Below are 24,860 nucleotides of genomic sequence, written 5' to 3'. Positions count from 1 at the left end.
AAACATTTTGGCAGCATGTACTGATGTGAAAATACACAAATCCTACAACCTATTCCTTGGAACACATCCAATTCTACTCCTTAAGGACAAACATAATAGAAATGTATACATATGTCTATCAAAAGACATTTGCTCATATATGTTTACAGTTGTCTGAACTATTCATAATAACTAAAGTCTAGAAACCAATTACATGTTCATCAACAGGAGAATGGACTAACAGTGTGGTATCGTGAAACACTGTTCAGCAAATAGAAGGAACAAATGTTATCAGTCACAAGAATGTGGATATATCTAAATGTTTTATTTCTCATTTTTCATTATGTGGCTCAGAGAACTGGACTCAGTAGTGCTTTGCTCCATTCAGCTACATCTCCAGATCTTTTTATTTTGAGATAGGGTCTTGCTAAGTTGCCTAAGTCTTGGATTTGTGATCTTCCTACCTCAGCTTCCCGAGAAGTTGGGATTACTGGCATGCACTTCTGTGCATGGCTCACATATGCAATATTGAGTAAAAGTCAGACAAACAAAAAATCACTATGATTCCATCTATCTAACATTAAAAATCAGCCCAACTAGTCAATGTCAGAAGTCAGGAGAGCTATCTTGGGAGAAGAGATTGAGGAGAGCATGACAGAGGCTTCTGAGTATTGGTTACACAGGTGGTGTCCCTTTGTTAATACTCGAAGAAATCCTTATGATTTATACCTTTTTCCATATGTACATTATATTTCAGTAATTATGAGAATAACTTGTCATAAATTAAAACTCTCATCTTGTACTGAATGATCCTTTCCCTTACAAATTCACTGTAGAAATGCCTATTTTGGTGAGAAAATGAAAAGGGAAAAATGACCTATTTCTCTTCTCAAGACTATTTTTGTCAAGTCATTTGCTGGTACCACCTCCTGAGGAGAATCTGCGTCTGCTGGAACCCTTCTCAGCACTCCGTCCCAGCCTCACTATTGAATCAGATGGAGCTCAGTGTGAAACCTGAATATGCTGGGCAGCAGGGTTATTAGGCCTTGCCACACACCAGGTCTTCAACTGTGCAGTGAGGACAAGAAGTGAAATGATGTGGGTGAAAAGTCAGGTGTACCAGCACCTATTATCACCAGGATGTAATTTAGCAAAGAAGCAGATCCCATCTTTCACAAGCCAAATACAGATGCTAGAAGTTCTTAAATAGCTACTGTGAATATGATGCTTCAACACCACCAAGAACCATAGTGAACTTCCCTTAATCTCTCCCAATAATTTAGGGATTTTTTTCCTACTATTGAGTTACATCCCCAGCCCTTTTTGAGACAGGGTCTCACTAAGTTGCCTAGGGCCTTGCCAAATTGCTGAGGCTGGCCTTGAACTTGCGATCCCGTTTTAGCCTCCTGAGTTGCTAGGATTACAGGCATGCACCACTGTGCCCGGCCCTTTTTTATTATTCTTTATTTTGAGACAGGGTCTTACCAAGTTGCCCATGCTGGCCTTAATCTAGAAATCCTGCTTCAGTCTCCCAAATAGCTGAGATTATAGGTATGTGCCACCATAGCCAGGTAGAAAAAAATTCTGAATATATTTTCTTCAGTTATTTTATTAGGATCTTGCCAGGTTGCCCGGCTGGCTGTGAACACCCAGGAACTTACAGCCATGACTTTTCGAAACGTTACTTGGTGATTTGCACTCCATTGATCCCTCTGTTTACATGGACAGAGAGAAGTGAGGAAGAAAGTGTTCTATGTTTGGGCAGGGTTGTGGCTCAGTGGCAGAGTGTTTGCTTAGCATGTGCAAGGCACTGGGTTTGATTCTCAGCACCACATATAAATAAATAAAATAAAGGCCTATTGCCAACTAAAGATTTTTTTTAAAAAGTGTCTTATGTTTGAACATATCAAGACTCTCTCCACAAATACCATTTAGATCAAGTGGCAAGTTTGATGATGGTAGTAAATTCCACAATTACAATGTAACAGGTGTGTGAGAGAAAATGAACACTTCCTGATCAAAGTCAACCTTGCTCCATTTTTGGATAAGACCAATAAAAACAGCTAACTTAAAACATATTTTGGGTTGTAAATAAAAGATTTAGGTTAACTGGGCTGGGGATATAGCTCAGTTGGTAGAGTGCTTGCCTTGCATGCACAAGGCCTGGATTTGATCCCCAGCAACACACACACACACACACAATTGTTAATAATATGTCAGATCTTAATTTTATATTCAGTCATGGTTTCCACAGGCAAATATACCTGATTATTTTCACATGAGGGTTTAAAAATCTGTCCTTTTGAGGATGTCAGGTCATCTGATGTTACCATGTTGGGACCTTTGCAGGCTTCTAAGAGCCACTCTATATTTATCTTAGCTTGCCTCTACATGCCATGGCCAGAGTATTTCCATTCTATTCCAACAAACATAAACTCTGGCTTTGGGTAAAGCATGTGTATATTACTATAGAAGATGAAATTATAAAAATCTTACAGGATAACTGTCACTAGAGCAATATAATACATAATTAATACACACCCATACAACTTGCCCTCTAAGAAGGGAAGGAATGTAAGGGCAAAGGGGCTGAAATTAAAAGTGCATTTTAGGTTTTAATGATGTTGGTAGTTAAGTTTGAAAGAACTGAGTTTAACTTTCAAGCTAGTTTTAGTGGAGTAAATAGCAGCAAACTTCAAAGGGCTCCCACAAGTTAAAGATGGAAGAATCTGAGTATCAAAAAGAATAATGTTCATAATAAATTAAAACACAAACATATTTAATTTCATAATATTAAACACAAACAGAAAACACAAAAAGGGCTTATTGAGTATCTTTAGAGAATGACAAGTAGCAATACATAATCAGGTAATTGAAAAAGGAAATGGATGAAACATTTATCTACTTTCCCTTTTTTTTCAGTTGTAGGTGGACATATTTATTTATTTATTTATTTTTTATGTGGTGCTGAGGATAGAACCCAGTGCCTCACACAAACCAGGCAAGCACTCTACCACTGAGCAACGACTCCAGTCCCAGTCTTTTCTTTTGATTTCAGGATAACTAAATGATCGAGGAAGAAGTTTTTTTTTTCTTTTCTTTTATTTATTTTTTTTAAAATAAAAGAATCACTTCTATAAATATAAATAATAAATAATAAACTTAGAAATCTCATTATTTACTATGCCTGATGAAATAACCAATGTAGGGAGAAATTCTTAATGGCAACTAAAACCATAAGGTGAAGACAGATGGGGATCTTCGTAATGGATGGATCAGACTGACATCAGAACCAGTGATCCACCACAGTGTCATAAGAATAGCTGTCATTAGAAGAGTGGCTGATCTCCCAAAGTGAACCTGAACCTAATAAAATCTTCAATTCTTTGGTTTATGGGACATATATGGAAGGGAAAGGTGAGAGAGAGGAGAAATGACATGACACCTTGAGTGCAGAATCAGGTATGGCCACAGCATGAAAAACCTGGTTTTCTTCAACACATAAATGGCCTTAAAAAAATTAAAAAGGAAGGTAGGCTGGGGGCTGGGGGTGTGTAGCTCAGTGGTAGAGCACCTGCCTACCATGTGTGCAAGGTTCTGGGTTCAATCCCCCACACAGAAAGAGAAAAAGAAACAAAGAAAGAAAAAAGAGGTAGTGGTGGGGGAGAAAAAAACAAAAAAAGATAGAGGAATAACACAAAAAAATTCATCTCAACTTCAATAATTCTAAAGCTCTGTTTTAACAGGTTTACAGGGATTATTCCAATCTTTCCTTTTGTCTATAGTTGAAGATTTCAATCATGAAAAGTCAAAAATGATTACTGAAGCTCAGGGTCATGAAAGTTCACTGCAGTTTTATTATCATTATTATTTGTCTCCCCCCCTGCCCGCCCCCCCAAACCCAGGAGTGCTCTACCGCTGAATCAAATTCCTAGTCCTTTTCATTTTGAGACAGGGTGTACCACGTTGCTCAGGCTGATCTTGAACTTGTGATCCTCCTGCCTCGTAGCTGGGATTACAGGTGAGTGCTGCCACACCTGGCTATTGCAGTTTTCATTTTGTACTTATCTTTGAAATTTTTTATAATTAAAAAAGAATGTAGAGACAATCTAAGGATTAATTTTTCAGAAATCCTAAGATATACTGCCATACAAAAGAAAAAAGTGTCCAACCAAGAGAATTGGAAAAAGAACATGGCAGGTTTTACATGATGATAAAACCACATCTCACTTGACTATCATTTCCTAGATGACAAGGGAAATTTTGAACAGGCCTTGTCAGAAAACATCACCTGCATGATTAATCCCTCTGATAATCTGTGACATGGGATGGCCACAAGTCTTTTCCATAGGCAAAGCTTTCATCTCACCTGGCTGGGGTGGATGAGGTGGTGGCATCTGGTGGTGCATCAGAGGGTAGGGAGGAGGCTGCTGATGAGGCATCATGCCAGGGTGTCCTGCTGCTCCAAGAGGGGCCAGGCCAGGTCCTCCTGAGTGCTGGTGTGCCTGTTGAGGGTTCTGGCTATGCTGCTGCTGTTCCATTTGCTGCCGGGCTCGTAATTCAGCATATTTTAGCTGTTCCATGTGGAAGTTCTGGCGTTCAGTAAGTAACTGTTGCCTCTGTTGTTCTAACTGTAAGAAAAGGAAGGGGAAAAGAAATGACACAGGAAAGCTCTCAGGATAGGATGTCACAGGTCATCTACCTAATGCATGAATTTCCTCTGCCTCAGAAAATCACAGCCACCTCGCCTCCTGCACAATGTATATAGTAAGAGAAAAGGCATTAGTTCTTGAGTAGCATATTTCCATTTGGACACCTGTTACTGTGGCCAGGGTCTTCCCTATGTTATGTTGAAGATCTGCTTTTCCTTGCAATCTTCAGCCAGTGGGGTTATCACTCTCTGGGTCTACTCAGGATATGGATGTATAGATAGATGATCATCTGTCTAACGGCCCTTCAGATTTTTTCTTTTTAGATAGGATTTCACTATCTTGCCCAAGTTGGTCTTGAAAAATTGGGCTTAAGTGATCTGTTGCCTCAGTCTCCAGAGAGCTGGGACTAGAACACCACTGTACCTGGGTGGGGCTTCGGGATTTCAAATACTTCCTATGACTATCTGAGACTTCTCCAGTTCCTTCCTGTTGCTTTACTGTTTCCTCAAATGCTAACATTGCCAACCATTCCCAGGTGCTCTCTTTTGAATGTTTTCCTTTAGGTTACTGTCTATTTTAGAATATAACAGCAGAGTTAAATCCTCTGAATAAACTGATACGGCCTTAGCTACAAAGACATTTCTCTATGTGGAACACTGGCAGTGTCATTGCAAACCATAGTTTTAAAGCACTCAAAATTATGTTGGGTGATATATTTGCAGAATATTTTAATTGCCTAAATAAAAATGTATATGAATCCTGAAGAATATAGGCATTTCAATATTCAAGATGTTCTGGGACTCAAAGAGAAATAAATTACATGTGCAGCAAATTCAGACACCATATGCCTAATAATACTTGAGCCAAAGGAGCCGATCATAAACTAATTCAATACATGTGGGGCTCAGAAAGAAATTCGACTTGATCATGAAAGAAAATAAAAATCTAGATCTCTGGAAGTATGTGATATAATGATAACAAGGATATTTAAAATGATAATAAGGAGGTTAATACACCTGTTCCTTTTCAGTAATGTTCCCAATCCATCATTTTTCACTATGAGATCTAAGTTACCCCAAGTCTTTTCCAGTGCTGTCTCTTGTAGCAGTCACACACCACATCCAGTTTCTGAGTTGCTGAAATATGGTTAATAAGAAATGAGATGCACTGCTGGACAACCATGGCACATGTCTGTAATCCCAGCGACTTGAGAAGCTGAGGCAGGAGGATTGAAGGTTTGATCCCAGCCTCAGCAACTTAGTGAGGCCCTATCTCAAAACAAAAAATAAAAAGAGCTGGATGTAGCTCTGTGGCGAAGTATCCCTGGGTTTAATCCCCAGTAACCCCCAACTCCCAGAAAAAAAGATGTACCAACAGTGTAAAGTACACACTACAATTTAAAGACTTAGTAAGAAAAAAAGTTTTCATATTGATTGCCTGTAGAGTATTTTTTATATATTGCATTAAATTATTCCATTTTCATTTATTTTTAAAAATTTAAAATGCTAAAAAAGTTTAAGTACATGTATGGCTCATTTTATTTCTACTGACTAGCACTATTCTCTGGCATTTAATGGGCTAGAGAAATGTCAACATTTTTGGTTTTGGGAGCAGCCAGTTCTATGGATAAATACTACATACTATAATTAGCAAAAACTAGATGGAATGAGCAAGAGAATTAGCCTATGAATCTGGGTTCTCAGCAGAGAGCTTTGTGTAAGGAGAAGTCAATGCAGAATCAAATGAGAAGCATCACTGGTTAGCAAGAGTAGCAACTAGGGGAATTCCATGATGGATGATATGTGTCACAGTATGAAGAGAAGAGGCATGCATGCACAGGTGAGGAGAAAGATGAATGAAGACAACAGATGTTAAAGATTCTAATTATAGATTCTCAGTTTTGCTTTCTTCTAATCATTCTTTTTAGGAAATTTAGGACTCTGATGATTTGCTGAGGTCATATTTAAGAGGTTGCCAGAAATGGACCTTTTCACCTATGTTCTTGTTGAATCACTATTAGTTTGGACAACTTGGCTGATGTCCTGTAGTTATGTAAGAACTACAGAAGTTAGGTCAACATCTACTTTACATAGAAGCTAAATTATTACTGGAGATTTTTCTGTCACTGAAGAGAAAGTTGGTGCTCTGTATTCTAGACCAGTGTTTTTGTTTTGAATTCTGTACCACACTAGCCTCTCTTTTTGGAGTCTAACCTTATCATCAAAGTATTAACCTTGGAAAGAAACAGGATATCTATCACTGAGAGGATGGGAGGAAAAAATATGCCCAATTTTCTCACCTACAATATGCACTATAATCTTTATTCTATTTATTTCTGAACTTCATCTTGTCATTTTAAAACACAGAAAGTAATTAAAAGAAAGTAATTAGAAACATTAAAAAGGGTAAGTGATTAAATACACACATACACCTGAAAGAGAATCTAGTTTAAGCTTAAAGCTCCAATATGGGACAAATAGGTCCCCTGAGGTGAAAGCAAAGACCAGAGAGCAGGCTCCCAGTTGGCTCCAGGAGGGCCATTCCCACTCTAGGACAGAAGTAGTAAAGCTTATGGCCACACCCTGGCCTCAGCATGCAAAGGAAATACCTGTCTTGTTCTGGACACCTTATTTTTTATTGAATCCAAATCAAGACTGCATTCCATCTCGTGGCAATGAGAAAGAATGTGAAGTAGGGACTTTTTGGTGATATTTGGCAATTCTGGTAATATTTTAAATGCATTCAACTAATGATCCAATGAGTGGATATCTGGAAATCTGTCCTAAAAAACTGTTACTTAAGTAAGTGTGCATAAGGACAGTTATTAAAGCATTTTTTTGGGGGGAGGGGGTACTAGAGATTTAATCCAGGGGTCCTTTACCACTGGGCATGAACATCCCCAGCCCTTTTTGTTTGTATGCCTGTAATTGCAGCGACTCAGGAGGCTGAGGCAAGAGGATCACCAAGTTCAAGTGTAGCCCTGGCAACTTAGCAAGACCTTGTCCCAAAATAAAAAATAAGAATGGTTGGAAAGAAACGTAACTCAGTGGTAGAGTGCCCTGGGCTCAATTCCCAGTACTGCAAAAAAAAAAAAAAAAAAAAAAAGTAATCATGTATAAACACATTTATACACCCACTGAAAATGTTCTGAAAATACCAAACTAATAGTGATTATCCCTAGTAATGAAACTGAGCATAGGGCATAGGGGGTGAAGATCAGGGGTAGAGCGCTTGCCTAGCAAGTTTGAAGCACTGGGCTTGATCTCCAGCACTGAAAGGAAAAAAAAAAAAAAAAAAAACTTTTAAATATCTTTTATTTGAATTTTTTATATCACACAAAACATTTTTGTAATGAACAATACCAAACATTCCCCAAGTTATGTCCTACAGACATCTTGATTTCATTCTTTGCCTTCTCCATTTCCTAGGACTATGTATGCAGGCCCAAAAGCTAAACTGTAAATTACTCACATAAATAAGGTGTTAATGAACCTGTTAACTTTCTTCAGAACTCCAATCTGGCTTCAGGGAACCAGTTTCATACAAGGCTGCCTGTAACCTGCTCTGAAGCCCTTGGGGCAACCCCCACAGCATTGAAACCCTGCCTTTCTCTCCCTCTGTGCTCCTACACTGTGTATGTATAAAGCAGTCGTATCCAAGCGGAACTTACAACAGAGCACTTTTCAAGACACCAAACGCAGACACAGCTGCAACTGCAGCTGAAGTGCACACAAAGCTCTTCTCCCAACTTCCATTTGCATAATGCAGGGAGGAGGGGTGGGAAAGGGGAAAAGATGGTGGGCACCATAAAAATCCATCCTCACTGCCAAGGACTGAAACAGCCTAGACTGAGAAGGCATTAGCATTTGTCCTCAGAACTAAAGTAAATAATCACACCTTCCTTTTCAGGGTTTGGTACCAATGATGGAAACATTCACTGAGGAAAAACCAAGTCTAAAACAGATAGGCCCATTCCTTATTACACCAGAAGGGGAAAATCAACTACATTTTCCTACTTCCATATATGCCTCTAGTGGCAGAAACCCAAAAGGTGAGCCTGCACATTACTGTGTCTGGTCATCTTGTCATTACTACGATGTGCTTGCTTCGAAAGGCTCTCCATCTCTGTGCTTCAGAAGTGAATCTGCTTCTGTATGCCTTTCTTAATCTTGGAATGATAATATAAGGTGCATGTTTAACAATGGACTTGATTATTTGATAGACAGCACAGGCATGAATTACTATAAGTAATTTGATTTGGTCGCCAATATCTTCCTGATGTTATCCTAACTCTCCTGATGCATTCATTTATGTCCCAGTTCATCCATCTCTTCCCTAGTTCCCTAACATCTCAGGCAAGCTCTCACCCATCAACTATTCATTTTTTAATATGGAATACTGAGGCTTGGTTTGGTGGTGCATGCCTGTAATCCCAGAGTCTCCAGAGGTTGAGACAGGAGGATTGATCATAAGTTTGAAGCCAGCCTCTGTAACTTAGTGGGACTCTCAAAAAATAAAGAGATTAATAAAGCATAAAGCTGGTGGTGTAGCAGTGGGTTAGGAGACCCTTGGGTTCAACCCCCACCTCCACAACATAAAAACAAAAAGGAAAAAACCTTACTGTGATGATGTTACTTAAATCTGAAGTTCTTCCTCCACTACTCCTAATCTCCCCTGCCCCACCTCATTCCATACTTGAACGCACGTATGTATACAAAAACATACATAGCACATAACACCTTATGCTAATTTCCTTAACTCATTCATTATTTCTAATTACTTAAGTTCCACCAAAGCACAGTTTTGTCAGGTTTTAGATACAACTGTATCTGTAGTACCTATATACTTGGAAAGTAAATATCCAGTGAATGAACAAATGACTTAACCCATCATTTCTACTACAAAAGCCACCATGGAAGCTCACTCTTCAATCTCCTAAGCAATCATGCTTCTCTTTTTATAGTTCAGGATTTGGGCCATTCCTACAATCAGATAAATTCTTCCTTCTCCAGGAAGCTTTCCTTGATTATCAGAGTTGACCTCCTCCTCTGAATTCTCACAGAGCCATTACCTTACAGTATTTGGTTTCTTTTTTTTTTTTTTTTTTTTTTTTAATTTTTTAGATGTTGATAGACCTCTACTTTATTCAGTTATTTATATGTGGTGCTGAGAATCGAACCCAGTGCCTCACACATGGTGGGTAAGTAAGTGCTCTACCACTGAGCCACAGTCCCAGTCCAATATTTGGTTTCTTGATGTATCAACGCCTCATTATTCCCCTCACCTCTTTAAGCACAGGGTCTGGGTTTCTCACAGCTTTGAGTCTCCTTCAATCTCTTTCTTTTTCTGGAGATAACACAATTTTTATTCCTAGCCAAATGAATGTCAGAGACTAAAGAGAGTAATTAGTCCAAAGCTAATTCTCAATGAGCTCAAAAAACAAACAAAACCCAACCAAACAAACAAAAACAAAACAAAACAAAAAACCCCCAAGACAAAAAACCCAACCAACCAAACAAAAAAACCTTTTATATTTTTAAAAACATTAAAATATGATGGACTGGGATCTCTGGGATAGTGGTGGATTGCTTGCCTAGCATGTGAGAGACAATGGGTTTGATTCTCAGCACTGCATATAAATAAATAAATAAATAAATAAATAGGTCCATTGACAACTGAAAAAAATATAAACAACAAAGCATTAAAATGTGAATGCTTTAGGCAGGGCCCAGGTAACTCCAGTTCTCTACAGACTGTTGTAGTTCCCAACACAATCTGTCTGAAATCTGCTTTTCTGACTGCTGAGTGAGCCCTGAACACATTTATTTACTTAGATACCAGCTTTAGTAGCGCTAAAGGTGGCTCAGTCCACCATCTCCCTGACAGACTGTAACTTCCTTAACTGCCCTCCTCCATATTAACACTATGAGAACAATGGCTACTCAGCGCTGACTAGAGCTAAACTAATAATACCTATAAAACATTTAAAATCTTTATATCCTTATTCTTTTCTTTTTTGTAGCAGAGATTGAACCCAGGGGTGCTTAAACACTGAGCCACATCCCCAGCTTTTTTATTTTTTGTTTTGAGACAGGGTCTCATTAAATTGTTTAGGGTCTCACCAAACTGCTAAGGCTGGCTTTGAAACTGTGATCCTTTTGCCTCAGCTTCCCAAGTTGGTGGGATTACAGGTCTGTGCTATCACACCAGGTCTACATCCTTATTCTTTTTTTTTTTTTTTTTTTTATTTATTTATTTATTTTTTTTTTACGTTTACATAGGGTAATGATGTACATCCTTATTCTTAATTACTAAATACTTAAGACTTGGGCTGGGGTTGTGGCTCAGTGGTAGAGTGCTTGCATAGCATGTGTGAGGCACTGGGATAAGTTCTTAGCACCACAAAAAGGTAAGTAAAATAAAGGTCCACCAACAACTAAAAAAAAAAAAAGACGAGTCAAGAGAACACCTGATTTTAAGATATTAGGGAAAAAAAAAACCCTTCATATCAGATTCTGAAAGTCCAAAAAAAAAAAAAAAAAAAAAACTATTGCTATTTAAACAAAACCAAATGTTTAAAGAAAAGTTATCCTGAAGCTATTGTGTATTGGGTTAAGCAAGTAGGAGTGCACTTTAAAAAGTGAACTGAGGGTGAGGCATGGCAGCACATGCTTGTAAGTCCAGTGACTAGGTACACTGAGGTAGGAGGATTCCAAGTTTGAGGTCAGCCTCAACAATTTACTAACACCTGCCCTCCCACCCCAATAACAATAGTGAACTGAAGCAGTGCAGTAGGCAAAAGGGAATTAGGGAGCTGGGAAGCTCCACAATCAGGTGACCTGCTCACTTTCCACTGCATCAGCTTTACTGACTCACAAGGGGATGACAGAATTTGCTTACCTAAGAGTCCCTAGGTTAAAATGTGATAATAATGGCTCATTTCTTTATAAATTACAAAGTACTACAAAAATCCAGATTGCTAAGCAACATGGGTTTGTGACCTGGCATGTCATTTATTGACCTGTGTGACTGAAGGTTCATAACCTACCTAGTCTCATCCTGAAGAAGAACTAATGAAGGAATGGCTTGTCATTCAGCGTCATTACAGGGAGATTCAAAGCCTAAGAATTTTCTTGCTTATGGTTTCCTCACATAATTTTTGGAGATTAAATCAGAAAATCTATATAAAGTGCTTTAGCACATGGAGTAACCTAATGTTCATAAAGCAAAAAACAGCTCATAAATATTTAAAATTCATATATTGCTGCATATTGGTTTGCATAAAGGAAGGCACATAAATATTTACTGAACACTAACTACATACTAAACACTGTGCCAGGCATATGCCATCCTTCTCTCATCTTTACAACAGTTCTGCATGGAAATCCCCAGGAGGATAACAGTCGTGGTTTTACTTCCTCACAGGACAGAATGCTAGTGTCAGGTGGAGAAAAATGGGTCATGCCCCACTCCCACCCCACTGGAGATTTAACCCAGGGTTGCTCTGTCACTGAGCTATACCCCAAACCCTATTTTATATTTTATTTGTATTTATTCATTTAGGTACCAGGGATTTAACCCTTAGCCAATTAGCTATATCCATGGCTGTTTTTACAATTTTACATTCTTGCTAAATTGCTGAGAATGGCTTTGAATTTGCAACCTGCCTGCCTCAGCCTCCTGTGTCACTGGGATTATAGGCATGTACCATCACACCTGTCTTATTTTATTTTTAGTTTGAGACAGGGCCTCACTAATTTGCCCAGGCTGGCCTCAAAGTTTTGATTTTCCTGCCTCAGCCTTGAGTTGCCGGGATTGAAAGTATGTATCATTGTACCTGGCTAGCTTATGTTTCACCTGTGCACAAAATGAATAGATGACATTTTGAAGTTCAAAGTACTCATTTTGGTTGTTGTTACAGCAAGTCTCCAAGCTGACCTCCAACCACTCCACTTTCTAATATGTATACCATCCCTGTTGAACCCTGCCTCCCCAACCATGATACCAGGCTTGGTCTATGTGGCTGAGAGGATACAACAGAAGTAATATGTATTCCAAGTTTAATGAAAAGGTTTCCCTTTTGGGGTGCTTTTTCACACTCTTGCTGTTTTGAATCACTTCTCAGAAACTATGTGAGATAAGAAATATTATCTGGTTTTAGTTACTAAGCTTTGGGGTAATTTTTCATGCAGCAGTAAGTAATTAATAGAGTTGAGCTACTGACACTCATTGGTCAGGGTTAAGGACTGTTGTACAAAGAAATTTCCTGTAATAAATGTAGCCCATCCCAAAGAATTTGAGCAGAGCAGCTCTGTGTGTTAAATAAGTATTTTCCCATTTTCAGTTGTGCTGCTTTATTCAAATACTATATTGTAAAAAAATGATTTGTGTGCTCTGATTGGAATTTAAAAAAAATTTTTTTTTAGTTGTGGATAAATCTTTATTTTATTTATTTATATGTGGTGCTGAGAATCAAACCTAGTGATTCACACATGCTAGGCAAGTGCTCTGCAACTGAGCTACAACCCCAGTCCCATTTGATTAGAATTTAACATTAAAAACAAACAAACAAACAAACAAACAAACAAACAAAAAAACAAAGTCAGAACTAGGTATGATAGTGTTTGATTGTTATCCTAGTTACTTGGGAAGATAAGGGAGGAGGACTGCTGAGCCCCAGAAGTTCAGGAACAGCCTGAGCAAAACAATGACACCTCACCTCAAAAAGTCTACAGAGGACTGAGATAAATTATAAAAAAGCTGAGGGCAGTGGTACATGCCTATAATCCCAGCTACTTGGGAGGCTTCGGCAAGAGGATCCAATTTCAAGGCCAGCCTGGGCAATTTAGCAGAATCATGTCTGAAAAAAGGGGCTAGGATGTAGCTCAGTGGTAGAGTACCTGCCTAGCATGTTTAAGGTCCTGGGCTTAATCTAATCCCCACTACCAAATAAATAAATAAATAAATACACAAACAATAAAATTAAAAAAAAATTTACAACAGAAGGAAAACTGATGGGCTAAGAGAAGTGAAGTCATTACATACTGCTGCTGGCTATCTGGAAGCCAATAAACGGAAGTGGAAAAGAGCAAGGGTTCTACTATTTTTAGAGGACAGATCAATTCTATCAGGTATAAAAGACTGGGGGTGCAAGTTCACTCTCTGAAGAGAAAGTAACTTAGAGCTGAGAGAAGAGTCCCCGGACAATCTAGACATTGTTCTATAAGAGCTCAGCTAGAGTGACCCCAACATTCAAGGCTAATAAATCACTCAGGTTTCATGAATGACAATAAGGCATCTGGTTGTTGTTGGTAACTACTTACACACCACTGGAATTCTCCATGTGTCAATAACTTATGTTATGTAGCCCTACTGCCCCAACTCCCCTAAGAGACTCCATAAAATGGTAAAAGGAAAGTTTATTAAGGGTAAACACAACTACTCATTCCCCAAAGCTCCACCTCTAGGAATTTTCTCTGACAGCCTTTCCCTTTTTGCATTTCCCAGGGATTCCTCCTTTCTGTTCCCCTACCTAATAGTACTGAACACTTTCTTTCCTTGACTATTTTCCATATTAAACTAAATCCTCCGAGGGTCAATTTTCTTTCCACTTTCTCAGTTTTGGTAACAATGCTGCTATGAATCCATTCAAGAAGCTTAAATAAGGGCCTATGACGTTCCATTCTGTGTTAATGAAGACAGTTGACTAAAGTTCCTGCCCTCTAAGAACATACTCTCTGGTATAGAAATAATAATTTGCAATTATATACAGAATAATTTGCAATTATATACAGAAAGTGCTTGGTGAGACTGCCACAGCAGTAAAAAGGGAGAGCAACTCATGCACAGCTGAAGGATACAGGGGATAGGCAAAAAGTAGGATAAAAACAATCTTTCTGGCAGAGGAGCAGGATGCAAGCAGATATCCAAAAGAACAAGGCTGCAAGGGAAGCCTATGTGTCGTGGCATGGCTGGTGCACAGAGTGTGACAGAGAAGAGTCTGGGGTCTCAACACCTCCTGGCAGGAGAGGGCCAAAGTGCAACAGAACTCAACAACAGATGTGGGGAGTGCAGTGAGTGAGAGATACAGTCAGTCAGGAACTGCTCATCAGGGAACTGGGGGTGGGTGGTGGGGGTGGAAGTAGGAGAATTACTGAAGTAGATTCTCCCCTCTCCACAGGCTCACATGTCCTGTGAGCGTCCTAGTTGGTCTCAAGACAAAATGAAAATAGTTACTAGTAGTTACTAGACTACTCATCAGGAAAAATTTGCCAGAGGACTTGCTTGGATTGACCACAAAGAAAAAGTAGAACAAATACAAACAGATCCTTAATATGTTCACGCTTCTGGAATAATTTATTCTTAAAATGCTATCATTAAGAGAAGGGAATTAATATCTCATATGTAGATTTAAAAAAACAAAACAGAGGGGAAAAGTCCTAACTAAATTCTCACATTTAGCCTGTGTTTAGAAAGTCATAAATTCCCTCTCAACTCATTTAAAAAAATAACTCCAAAGAGCTTAATCTCTGGTTACCTCAAGAGAATTTCTGAAAAAACAAATGTTCCTCTGCTTTTGAGTTTCTTACTTTCCTGCCACCCTTTCTCATTTTTGGCCTATTTCATAAAATTTTCTGTTTGGGTCATGACCTTATGTTAAAAGTTTCTGCTCTAGAGAATGCTGTGTAAGAGGCTCAGCATAGATCTAGTTCTAGCTACCTCAACATTCAGGAGAGGGAGGGAGAGATGAGAAAGTTCAAGGCCAGATGTCAGGAGGAATCACAGAAAATGAGGTTCTTAGGATGAGATTAATGCCTACTTCCTCATATTTATATTGAAAAAGATGGGAAATCAAGAAAAATCCCTGCATCAGATAATGGAATTATATGGATTCTACTTCACTGATAATAAGCAGGCAATAAGTCCAACTTCTAACTTTTATAATTTAATGTCATGTATCTACACAGCAAAGAGGTAAAAGAAGCTAAGACTTAGATGATTAGTTTTAGAGAGTGAACAGAGTTCCTTTTATTTATAATCACTGGCTGATAATACTTTGGAAAGGAAAATCAAACCAGACAAAAATGACACAACAGAGCTACAGATACCAAGGGAGTCAGTCACTATTTATATTATCTAACTTGTATTTTTGAGAGGTGGTCAGGGTTAAGTGTCAAACACCACTATGGAATTCCTCTTACTTACAGCCTCTTTCTCTCTGTCCATGATAGTTTCCAGCTCCTCAAAATGTCGAAGTTTAATCTCTAGTTTCTTCATTTGTGTCTCAACCAGGAGAGCTACGAGGGACTTGATCTTTCTCTCTTCCACAGCAGCCAAGTGCTAAGGGCAAAAGATCATTCAAATTATTTAGGTAAGTATTTATTTAAAAAACATTAAAAATACTGAAGTTGGTATTCGAAGTGGGAATTCTGCTTTGTTTTTGTGCAATGCTGGCTGGGGATGGAACCCAAAGCTTTATGTATGCTAGACAAGTGTTCTACTATTGACCTATATGCTCACCCCTTGAAATGGGGTGTGCCTTAGATGCTCAATTTGTACATGTCTTCCAAACTTATTTCAATGTAAAATAACAACTCTCCTTGAATTCCTGGTCCTTACAGCCAACTCAATCCTTTCATAGGATTAAAGGTAATTTCTCTCATGGCAAACTTCTCCCATCAAAGAGCCTATAAAGGAGGAGAGGTTAAGCTAGGACCTCTGACAGGCCAAAGAGGAGGACACAGGTAGCCTGTGGTATACTTCTTCACCCTCTCCTGTGTACCTCCCCTCACCATCCTCAGCACCTAACTCCCAGATGCAAAGTCGCTCTCTTCCCAGTGGTGAGCAGACTGTGTGTGGGGAGAAAGAATAGAACAGTATTGCCCAGAGCATGAGAATGGCATCCAGAGCCGGAAAAGCAAACACAGGAGCAGACAGGAAGTTACTCTGGAAGACTGCCACCTGCTGCCTCCAGCCTGATGGTGAGTCCTACTCATGCTTCTTGCCAGCTAAGCAGCACAAAGAAGAATGCACATAACCATATTTGGCAGGACTTGGACTACCTGCAAGGATCAATCCTACCTTCTACAGATTCCAACACCAACTCCCAACACTACTTTGCATTTCCCCTTTCATAATACCTGCTGAATTGTTGTGCTTACCTTAATTCTACATAAGGTTTTAAGAAATGGCATGGAGTGACTATCTTTCTGATCTCCGTTTCCTACAGAAGCTAGAAGCTAACGTGCAGTTTAACACAGGTTTTGGGGAGCTAAACTGACAAGTAACACAAAGTGGAAGACCTGATTTTTATTCTTCTACAGTTGAAATGTAGTTTATGTTCAAGGTATGGGGAACCATTTGCAAGAAGATTCAGAAATGTAAGCAAAATATGACAATGAGGATTTACAACATTATAATAATGTTTATCTTTCTGAACTAACATGAACTATACCTAACATCACCCAGTCTAAATAAATATTACAGAACTCTAAGTCTGTTATCATTGTATAGTTATATAATTTATATCTTTAATAAGTTTATGCATGATATAAAATTGAAAAGTTACAAAGAAGTGTCAAAAAAGTCTTCCTCAGTGGTTTGGAAGGCAGGAGGACTGCAAGTTCAAAGCCAGCTTCAGCAACTTAGTGAAGAAGTCCTTAGCGAAGAAGCCCTAAGCAACTTTTGAGACTGTCTTAGAATAAAAAATAAAAAAGGGCTAGGGAGGTGGCTCAGTGGTTAAGTACCCTGGGGTTCAATTCCCTGGTACCAAAAAAAGTCTTCCTCTCATTTCTGTCAACCAACCACCAGCAACGACTGAAAGGGACTAATGTTTATAATTTCTAGGTCTATTTTAATGAGAATATGACTCCTTGAATCCTGCTGGTTTGTGAAGAAAATATAGTATAATATATACAATGAAGTTTTATTTAGTCATAAAGAAAACTGAAATTATGTCATCTGCTGGTAAGTGGATGGAACTGGAGAACGTCATGCTGAGTGAAATAAGCCAAACTCAAAACATCAAGGGCCATTATGTTTTCTCTTGAATGTGGAAGTTAGAAAAAAAAAAAGGGGTGGGATCTCATGAAAATAGAAGGGAGATGGTAGTGGGCATAGTGCAGGGAAAGAGGAAGTATTAAGGAATGAAAATGACTAAACTACACTGTTACAGTGTGTGCATGTATGGATATATAAAAACAAGCCTCACTGTTAGGTGTAATTATAAAGCACTGATTGAAAAAAAAAAAAAAAAAAAGAAGAAGAAAAAAGTAAGTTACCAAAAGAAGAAGAAAAAAAGAAACTGGTTCTAATTTCATGAGATTTATTCAGGAATGTGGGCAACTCCCCATGCATTATTAAATAAATGCCAAAACCTGTCTTCTCAAAACTTCAGAGCACATGTTTTCAAAGTGAAAGGGGCAACAAATGTCACAAATAAACAAATAAAATGGAAATTGACTCACAGTAAAAAACATCACTGGAAATTTAAGAACACAAGACATCCTAAAATATCCAAAGAGACAAACTACAACACAACAAAAACAAAAACCCCAACAGGTTACAAAAACATCTGGGACCAGATCAGATATCTTAAAAGGAAATCCAGGTTTTTAAGGAAAATGGCAAAATGTCTTCCCAACTCTGAGAGAGAATGAATTTCAAACTAGAATTTCATGTATAGGAGCTTAAATCAAATCAATTAAATGAGTTACAGAAAAAAGACATTTCTGAAATGAAGAACTCAAAAAGCTTACTTCTTGCATATGCTATTAAAGGATATGGTCTAGCTAATACAGTGTAATACTTGAAAAACTTAAAAGACCATGACATCTAGAAGTCACAGATCCAACCTAAGGAAGGTATAGTAACAGTCCAAAAGCAAATGGAAACAAATAAAAAGACTGACAAGACACTGATAACCAAGGTTGGATGATAGATACAGAGATTCATTATACTATTGTCCACTTCTATATAAACACACCAATACTCCTGTAATAAAGTTTAAAGGTAGGTTGGATGGGTTAACCAATGCAGAATAATTAATTATGGTCATTACCTTATATCATACACAAAAATTAACTCAGTGGATCACAGATCTCAATCTTAGAGCTTATACTAAAAATTTCGTAGACTAAAAAACAGAAGTAAACCTAAATGGTCTGGAGTTAAATGAAAGATTTATTAGATATGATATCAAAGACACAAGTGATAAAATATTAAGTTGGACTTCATCAAAATTAAAAACAATTTTAATGGGGCTGGGGATGATCAGTTCAGTGGTAGAGAATTAAAAAAAAAAAGGAAGAATTAGAGGAAATAACTGTTAACATTTAATTCTATATTCACTAAAATACCCTTCAAAAACAAGATGAGCTGGGCACAGTGGCACATGCCTGTAATTCCAGCTACTCAGGAGGCCAAGGCAGGAGGATCACAAGTTTAAGGCCAGCTGAGCAACATAGCAAGATCCTGTTTCAAAATTTAAAAACTTAAATAAAAAGGGCTGGGAACGTAGCTCAGTGGTAGAGCACTCCTGGGTTCAAACACCAGTACCAAAGGAGGGAAAAAAAAGTTATCTAATAAGATCACAGAAGAAAAACAGAATTTAAAAAATGCTGAGGGCCCAGGATGTAGTTCAGTGGTAGAGTGTATACTTAGCATGTGCTAGACCCTGCATATGTATAATCCGCAGCACAAGAAAAACAAAAAACTGGGTTAGTGAAAAGTAAGATGTTATCAGTGAAGATATTGAAAGGAATGGACAAAAAGTACACAGAACTACTCTGAGCTATTTTTGCAGTTCCCACAAATCTAGTTATTTCTATATAAAAATTAGAAGCTGGGCATAGTGGTAGACACCTGTAATCCCAGCAACTTGGAAGATGAGGCTGGCCTGGACAACTTGAGACTGTTTCAAAATTAAAAAAAAAAAAAAAAAAAAAAAAAAGAGTTCAGGCTTTAGCTCATGGTAAAGTGCCTTGGGTTCAATCCCCCATACTGTAAAAACAAAATATCCCCCCCCAAAAAAATCCCCCCCAGAAAAGAAAATAAGGGCTGGGGAGATAGCTCAGTCAGCAGAGTGCTTGCCTTGCAAGCACAAGGTTCTGGGTTAGATCCCCAGCACCAAAAAAAAACAAAACAACAACAACAACAAAAAAAAAACAGACCACAGTCTGTCCTGGACCCTATAATTTTCATGCAATAGGTAAGGGATTAAAATCCTGGTTTGAAGATTCTGAAATATGATATATAAAGTATGAGGAAGAAGAGATGTAGTAACTGGCTGTCCAGACAAAAGTTATTTTACTACTTTATGCTCTAAGGGGAATTTAATTTTGTTGAGCAGTTAAATAGGACAAGATTTAAATATGGTTTAAAAAGTTCTTTGTTTTTTATGTATTTGTCTTGTCTCCCTTCATGCTAAGTTTCCTGGCATTCCAGCCCTCCTTAAGCAGCTCAGCAGCTAACAGCAAGAGTGCAGAGGGCAGAATGCTTCCCGTGTGTATATTCAGGTCTAGAAGGTACCTTTTTCTCTGGGTGTCTGTCTCTTCATTTGTAAAACTGAAAATCAACTGTACCTGCACTACGTTTGCTGTGAGGACACAATGTCCCTAAAACAGTGCCTGGAACATAACAGGTGTCTAACACTTATAAAATGTAGCCTTGCTTATTTTGCTTTATGGGCTACTTTGTTAGCCGACTCTGCTAGCACTGACATGTTAGGACTTCCAACATGTCAACACCACTTCCTCCAATGGCTTCCTTGCTTCTTGTCTCCTAAAGCCAGCATTTATTGTATTATTTACTTATATGATTTCCAGTCCCCAAAGTCAAGGAGGTCTAGGGAAGACTCACATTCATGCCTGCTTGGCAATTTTAGAGAGGAAGTAAGCAGAAAGATGTAAGGATTGGAAACAACAGGAAGAAGAGTCAGTCTACTGCAAAAGCCTAGAAGTTACCATGTCAAGAACTATGAATTCACCATGTCAAGAACGCTGTGTCAGGGCTGAGATTGTGGCTCAGTGGTAGAATGCTTGCCTAGCATGCATGTGGCACTGGGTTCAATCCTCAGCTTCACATAAAAAACTAAATAAAGTTAAAAACAAAAAAAAACCCCAAAAAACAAAAAAACACCATGTCAATTCTTTTGAGAGACTGAAAACGAAACTGAGCAATAAGAAAACTGACATATTAAGAGTCAGGAAGGAGTTAACAGTACTGTCTAGTGGGGTTTTAAAAATTGTTCCTTAATTTTTGGTTTATAAAAATTGGACTTAAATCACAAGTGGTACACCAGAGATGATAGAGGGGAGATGATGAATATTTATTATCTAGCTAATGGTTTTCAACTATAAAAATGTTAGAAAATATTTTAAATGGCCTGGAGAATTTAATCAGATGATACTACTGGGTGGGTTGGAATCACCAGACTCCAGGCCAGGAGATGTGGGTTTTGGTTTTGATCCTGCCAGTTACTGGTCCTGTGATTTTAGGGTAGCTGGTAACTTCTTCGTATCTGTTCTTGTGTGTGTGTGTGTGTGTTTGTGTGGTGCTGGAGATTGAATCAAGGCCTTGTATGTGCTAGGCAAGTGCTGTACCACTGAGCTACACTCCCAGTCTCTGGATCTGTTCTTATATCTAAGAACTGAAGGAGTTTAATAAACTGTAGAATCACACTGCAATGTTATTCATGAAGCATCTGTTGTGAAGGCTTAAAGTAGTTATTCAGGCAGTAGTCCACTTATATCTTGTATGAAAGTCAAATGTGCAAAAGTAGAATAAATTTATGTGTTTTAAGTCTGTGTATAGGAGAGAGAAAAGGTGTTTCATTCCACAAAAACTTAAAATAGCACATAAAACCTAATTAAATTTCACCTAATAGATCCATTCCCCAAGGCTACATCTTCAGCATTTTGTGTGTGTGTGTGTGGTGCACGTGTACACACACACACACATACACACACACACACACACACAGGGGCCATCCATACTATTTTGGAAATCAAAGTAAACCCATTTTTTTAGTGCGGTATTTAGCACATAAAAGACTTAAATATTATCTTAATGAAGCAAAGTATGGCATGTTCCAGATTACAGAATGCTTTTTTTTTTAACACATTAATTAATTCTTGTAATTACTTTGTCAGAAAGTCAGACCAGAAAGCATCTATGAATACAAACAAAATGATAAAAGCTCAAACGGGCTGTTACTTGGGCTGGGGTTGTGCCTCTGTGGCAGAGCACTTGCCTTGCATGTGTGAGGCACTGGGTTCAATTCTTAGCACCACATATAAATAAGTAAGTAAAATAAAGGTCCATCAACAACTTAATATATAAAAATATTTAAAAAAAAAAGTTATGTTACTTGTCTAAGGATTAGAGACTAGTAAATTATGGAACTGGCACAAAAATTTTAAATCCCAAATCCAAAGGCCTTTTAGTTATTATTACCCAATGCCTATTTAGAAGAGATGATACTTCAATGCATATTTTCCTACAGAATTCTTAGCAGGGACATTTTGGTATATTAAAGATGATCGCACATTCATTGGCCTTTGTTTTATCAAAAGGCAGGGTCTGGCAGACTCTCTAATGGCTTTCACAATAGAAAATAGTAGAGCCTGGGGAACTTTCATACTCTTTCTCTGGGAATGTTCTTTCTACAGTACCAAGCTGCCATGAAAGTAGTATGAACATCCTGCTAGAGAGACCTGAGACCACAACCAGAAGGAAAAGGACCTAGCTATGACTGCCAAGAACTAGGACACCAATGAAGTTGCTTTCTTGGATCTTCTAGATGAATCCACTTGTGAGGTAAATCCCACCGAGTGACTCAACATGAAGAACCGTCTAGCTGGTTGGCATTCAAATTTCAAAAAATCCTGAGATTTAATAAAATAGTAAAACAGTGGGCATGAGCTGGAAGAACCTCAAGAAAACCACTGATAAGAGCTTAGATGACAGAGAGTACTACTACTGGAGAATGATGAGGAGATACTCATCATAGAGTAGCACAAACACTATTGCTTCTAGTGATATGGAAAACAGTAATAAACTCATGGATATGTCCAGACAGAATGAAAACAATTATTTCTTATATTATTGGTAAGCAACTGAGAGAGAGAGAGAGAGGAATGAAAGAAGGAAATATCCAGTTTTCAGGAAGAATTTAGAGGAAATAGGAAGGACCAGAGTTTGAAAAAAATTCACTCTCACAGCTAGTTCTTCTAGTAGGAGTCTGAAACTAAGAAATGGCTTGGGGGCTGGGGATATAGCTCAGTTGGTAGAGTGCTTGCCTTGCAAGCACGAGGCCCTGGGTTCAATCCCCAGCACCGCAAAAAAAAAAAAAGAAAAAGAAAAAGAAATGGCTTGGGACAAAGATTAAATACAAAGTACTACTAGAAAATCAGGAGCTCTGGGTAAAAGCACAAGGTGCAGCAGTAGTACCTTTCAAACACTGTGCATAATAGGGCTTCTAGGAATCTAATAGACATTCCTCTTAGACTGTAAGACAGGAAGGTCTCCAAATGTCTTTAAGAAGAATGCCTCCTACATTCTTTCCTGGAGCATCTTGGAGTTGAAGTTTGTGTTTTCCATCAAATTTGGACAGTTTTCACTCAGTCAATAGGTTTAAAAAAAAATTTTTTTTTTTTTTTTTTTTTAAAGTCCACTTTTCTCATCACTTCTCTTTGGTATCATTGTCCTGGCATGTTTGTTTCTGGTAATTCTCCCTAGATATAAACTTTTTTCTCTTTCATCTCTAAGCTTCTTTGCATCACTGTCACTGGAGTCAGGAGACTCCTAAGTCCTTCAAACTAGACAAGAAAGAATAAAAAGAAAGATAATATAGGTGAGGCTTTTCTTTCTTTTTTTTTTTTTTTTTTCTGATGCAGAGTACATTTTAAACATAGAAATCCTGAAGTTTTAAAGAAAGTCTCTGGGCAACAAATCCAGGTCCTTGCACATGTGTGGCAAGTGTTCTATACCACTGAACTACATTCCTAGCCCTGATGGAGTTGTGGCTAAGTGGCAGAGCACTTGCTTGGCAGGTGTGAGGCCCTGGGTTCGATCCTCAGCACTGCATGTAAATAAATAAATAAAAAGACCCACTGACAACTAAAAAATATTAAAAACAACAACAACAACAAAACAACTTTATTTTGAAGCCAGGTGCAGTGGCACACACCTGTAAACGCAGTGACCTAGGAGGCTGAGGTAAAAGGATTGCAAGTTTGAGGCCAGTCTCAGCAACTTAACAAGATCCTATCTTAAAATAAAAAGACCACAGAGAAGGCCCTAACACTTCATGTACTGGCTTTAGAGAAGAATGATTAGGTCTGGAAGTGTGCCACAGAAAAAAATGGGAAATAAAGGAGAAATAGCCCCAGGAAATGATTAATGAGAAGAAAATAGTAACTTGGGTAGAAAAGGGTTAAGGAGATCTTTATATAACACATGGACTGTAACCAAAGAATAAAAGTAGTTTTTATATAAGGATGAAAGTGAACAGGGCCAACTGTAGGGAAAATTATTATTTCCTCTCCAAAATATTATCAAGTAAAGATATGATATCAACACTCAACATTATTTACTGTAAATCAATTTTAACCAACACGTCCCTATTAAAGGCTTGGGACTCAAATACACAGTGCTGTCTTTTCTATCCCAAAAAGGAATTTCAGATGTAAAGGAGCAAATTATGATATACTTCTGAGGTATTAAGAAAGTGTCTTCGTATTACCCCAGAGCTAGCTAACACCTACTTATGTGAACACAAAGCTACTTTCACCATTTTAGGGATGTAAACATGGAGTGATTTGTGAATAAATCTGAAGGAAATCTATGTGATTTAAAGGAAATGTGGTCTCCTGCTTTCTTGGAAGAACCGAATCTCCTGCTGCTGAGAAAAAAAAAAAGAGAGAGAGAAAGAAAGAGAGAAAACATGTTCTAGTTTCTGAAATTTTTAGTTTATTCCAGCAATAGTTCTGGGCCCTTCCTTTCCTCTAAATTGAAACACTTGGATGGAAGGGACCTAGTTAACAGAGCTCCTACATTCACACACCCTTATCTCAGGTGGCATAATTCACAACTTATCAGTGCAATGCAAAAATGGACATATTCTTGAAGACTATCTCCTAAAGTAAGGATGGGGAGAAACCAGAAAGCATGCCACTTCATCTATTTAGGAGTTTGATCTAGAACTAATTACTACTTCATGTCAGAGGC

General features: G+C 38.1%; 1 protein-coding gene across 2 annotated transcripts in view; it reads right to left on the bottom strand.

Moving 5' to 3' along the window:
- Smarcc1 (SWI/SNF related, matrix associated, actin dependent regulator of chromatin subfamily c member 1) overlaps positions 1-24,860 on the bottom strand; it is a 164,623-nt gene that overhangs the window by 11,362 nt on the left and 128,401 nt on the right. For both annotated transcript variants that reach the window (XM_047532340.1, XM_047532341.1), the window contains exons 25-26: positions 15,837-15,971; positions 4,349-4,610 (exon numbers count right to left, since the gene is read on the bottom strand). In XM_047532340.1, coding sequence (XP_047388296.1) covers positions 4,349-4,610; positions 15,837-15,971 — 397 coding nt within the window. The remainder of the gene's footprint in view (positions 1-4,348; positions 4,611-15,836; positions 15,972-24,860) is intronic.

The sequence above is a fragment of the Sciurus carolinensis genome, chromosome 17 (genome assembly GCF_902686445.1).
Source record: "Sciurus carolinensis chromosome 17, mSciCar1.2, whole genome shotgun sequence".
NCBI lineage: Eukaryota > Metazoa > Chordata > Mammalia > Rodentia > Sciuridae > Sciurus > Sciurus carolinensis.
The sequence above is the reverse complement of the archived record's forward strand: the minus strand, read 5'-3'. Positions and strand labels throughout refer to the sequence as shown.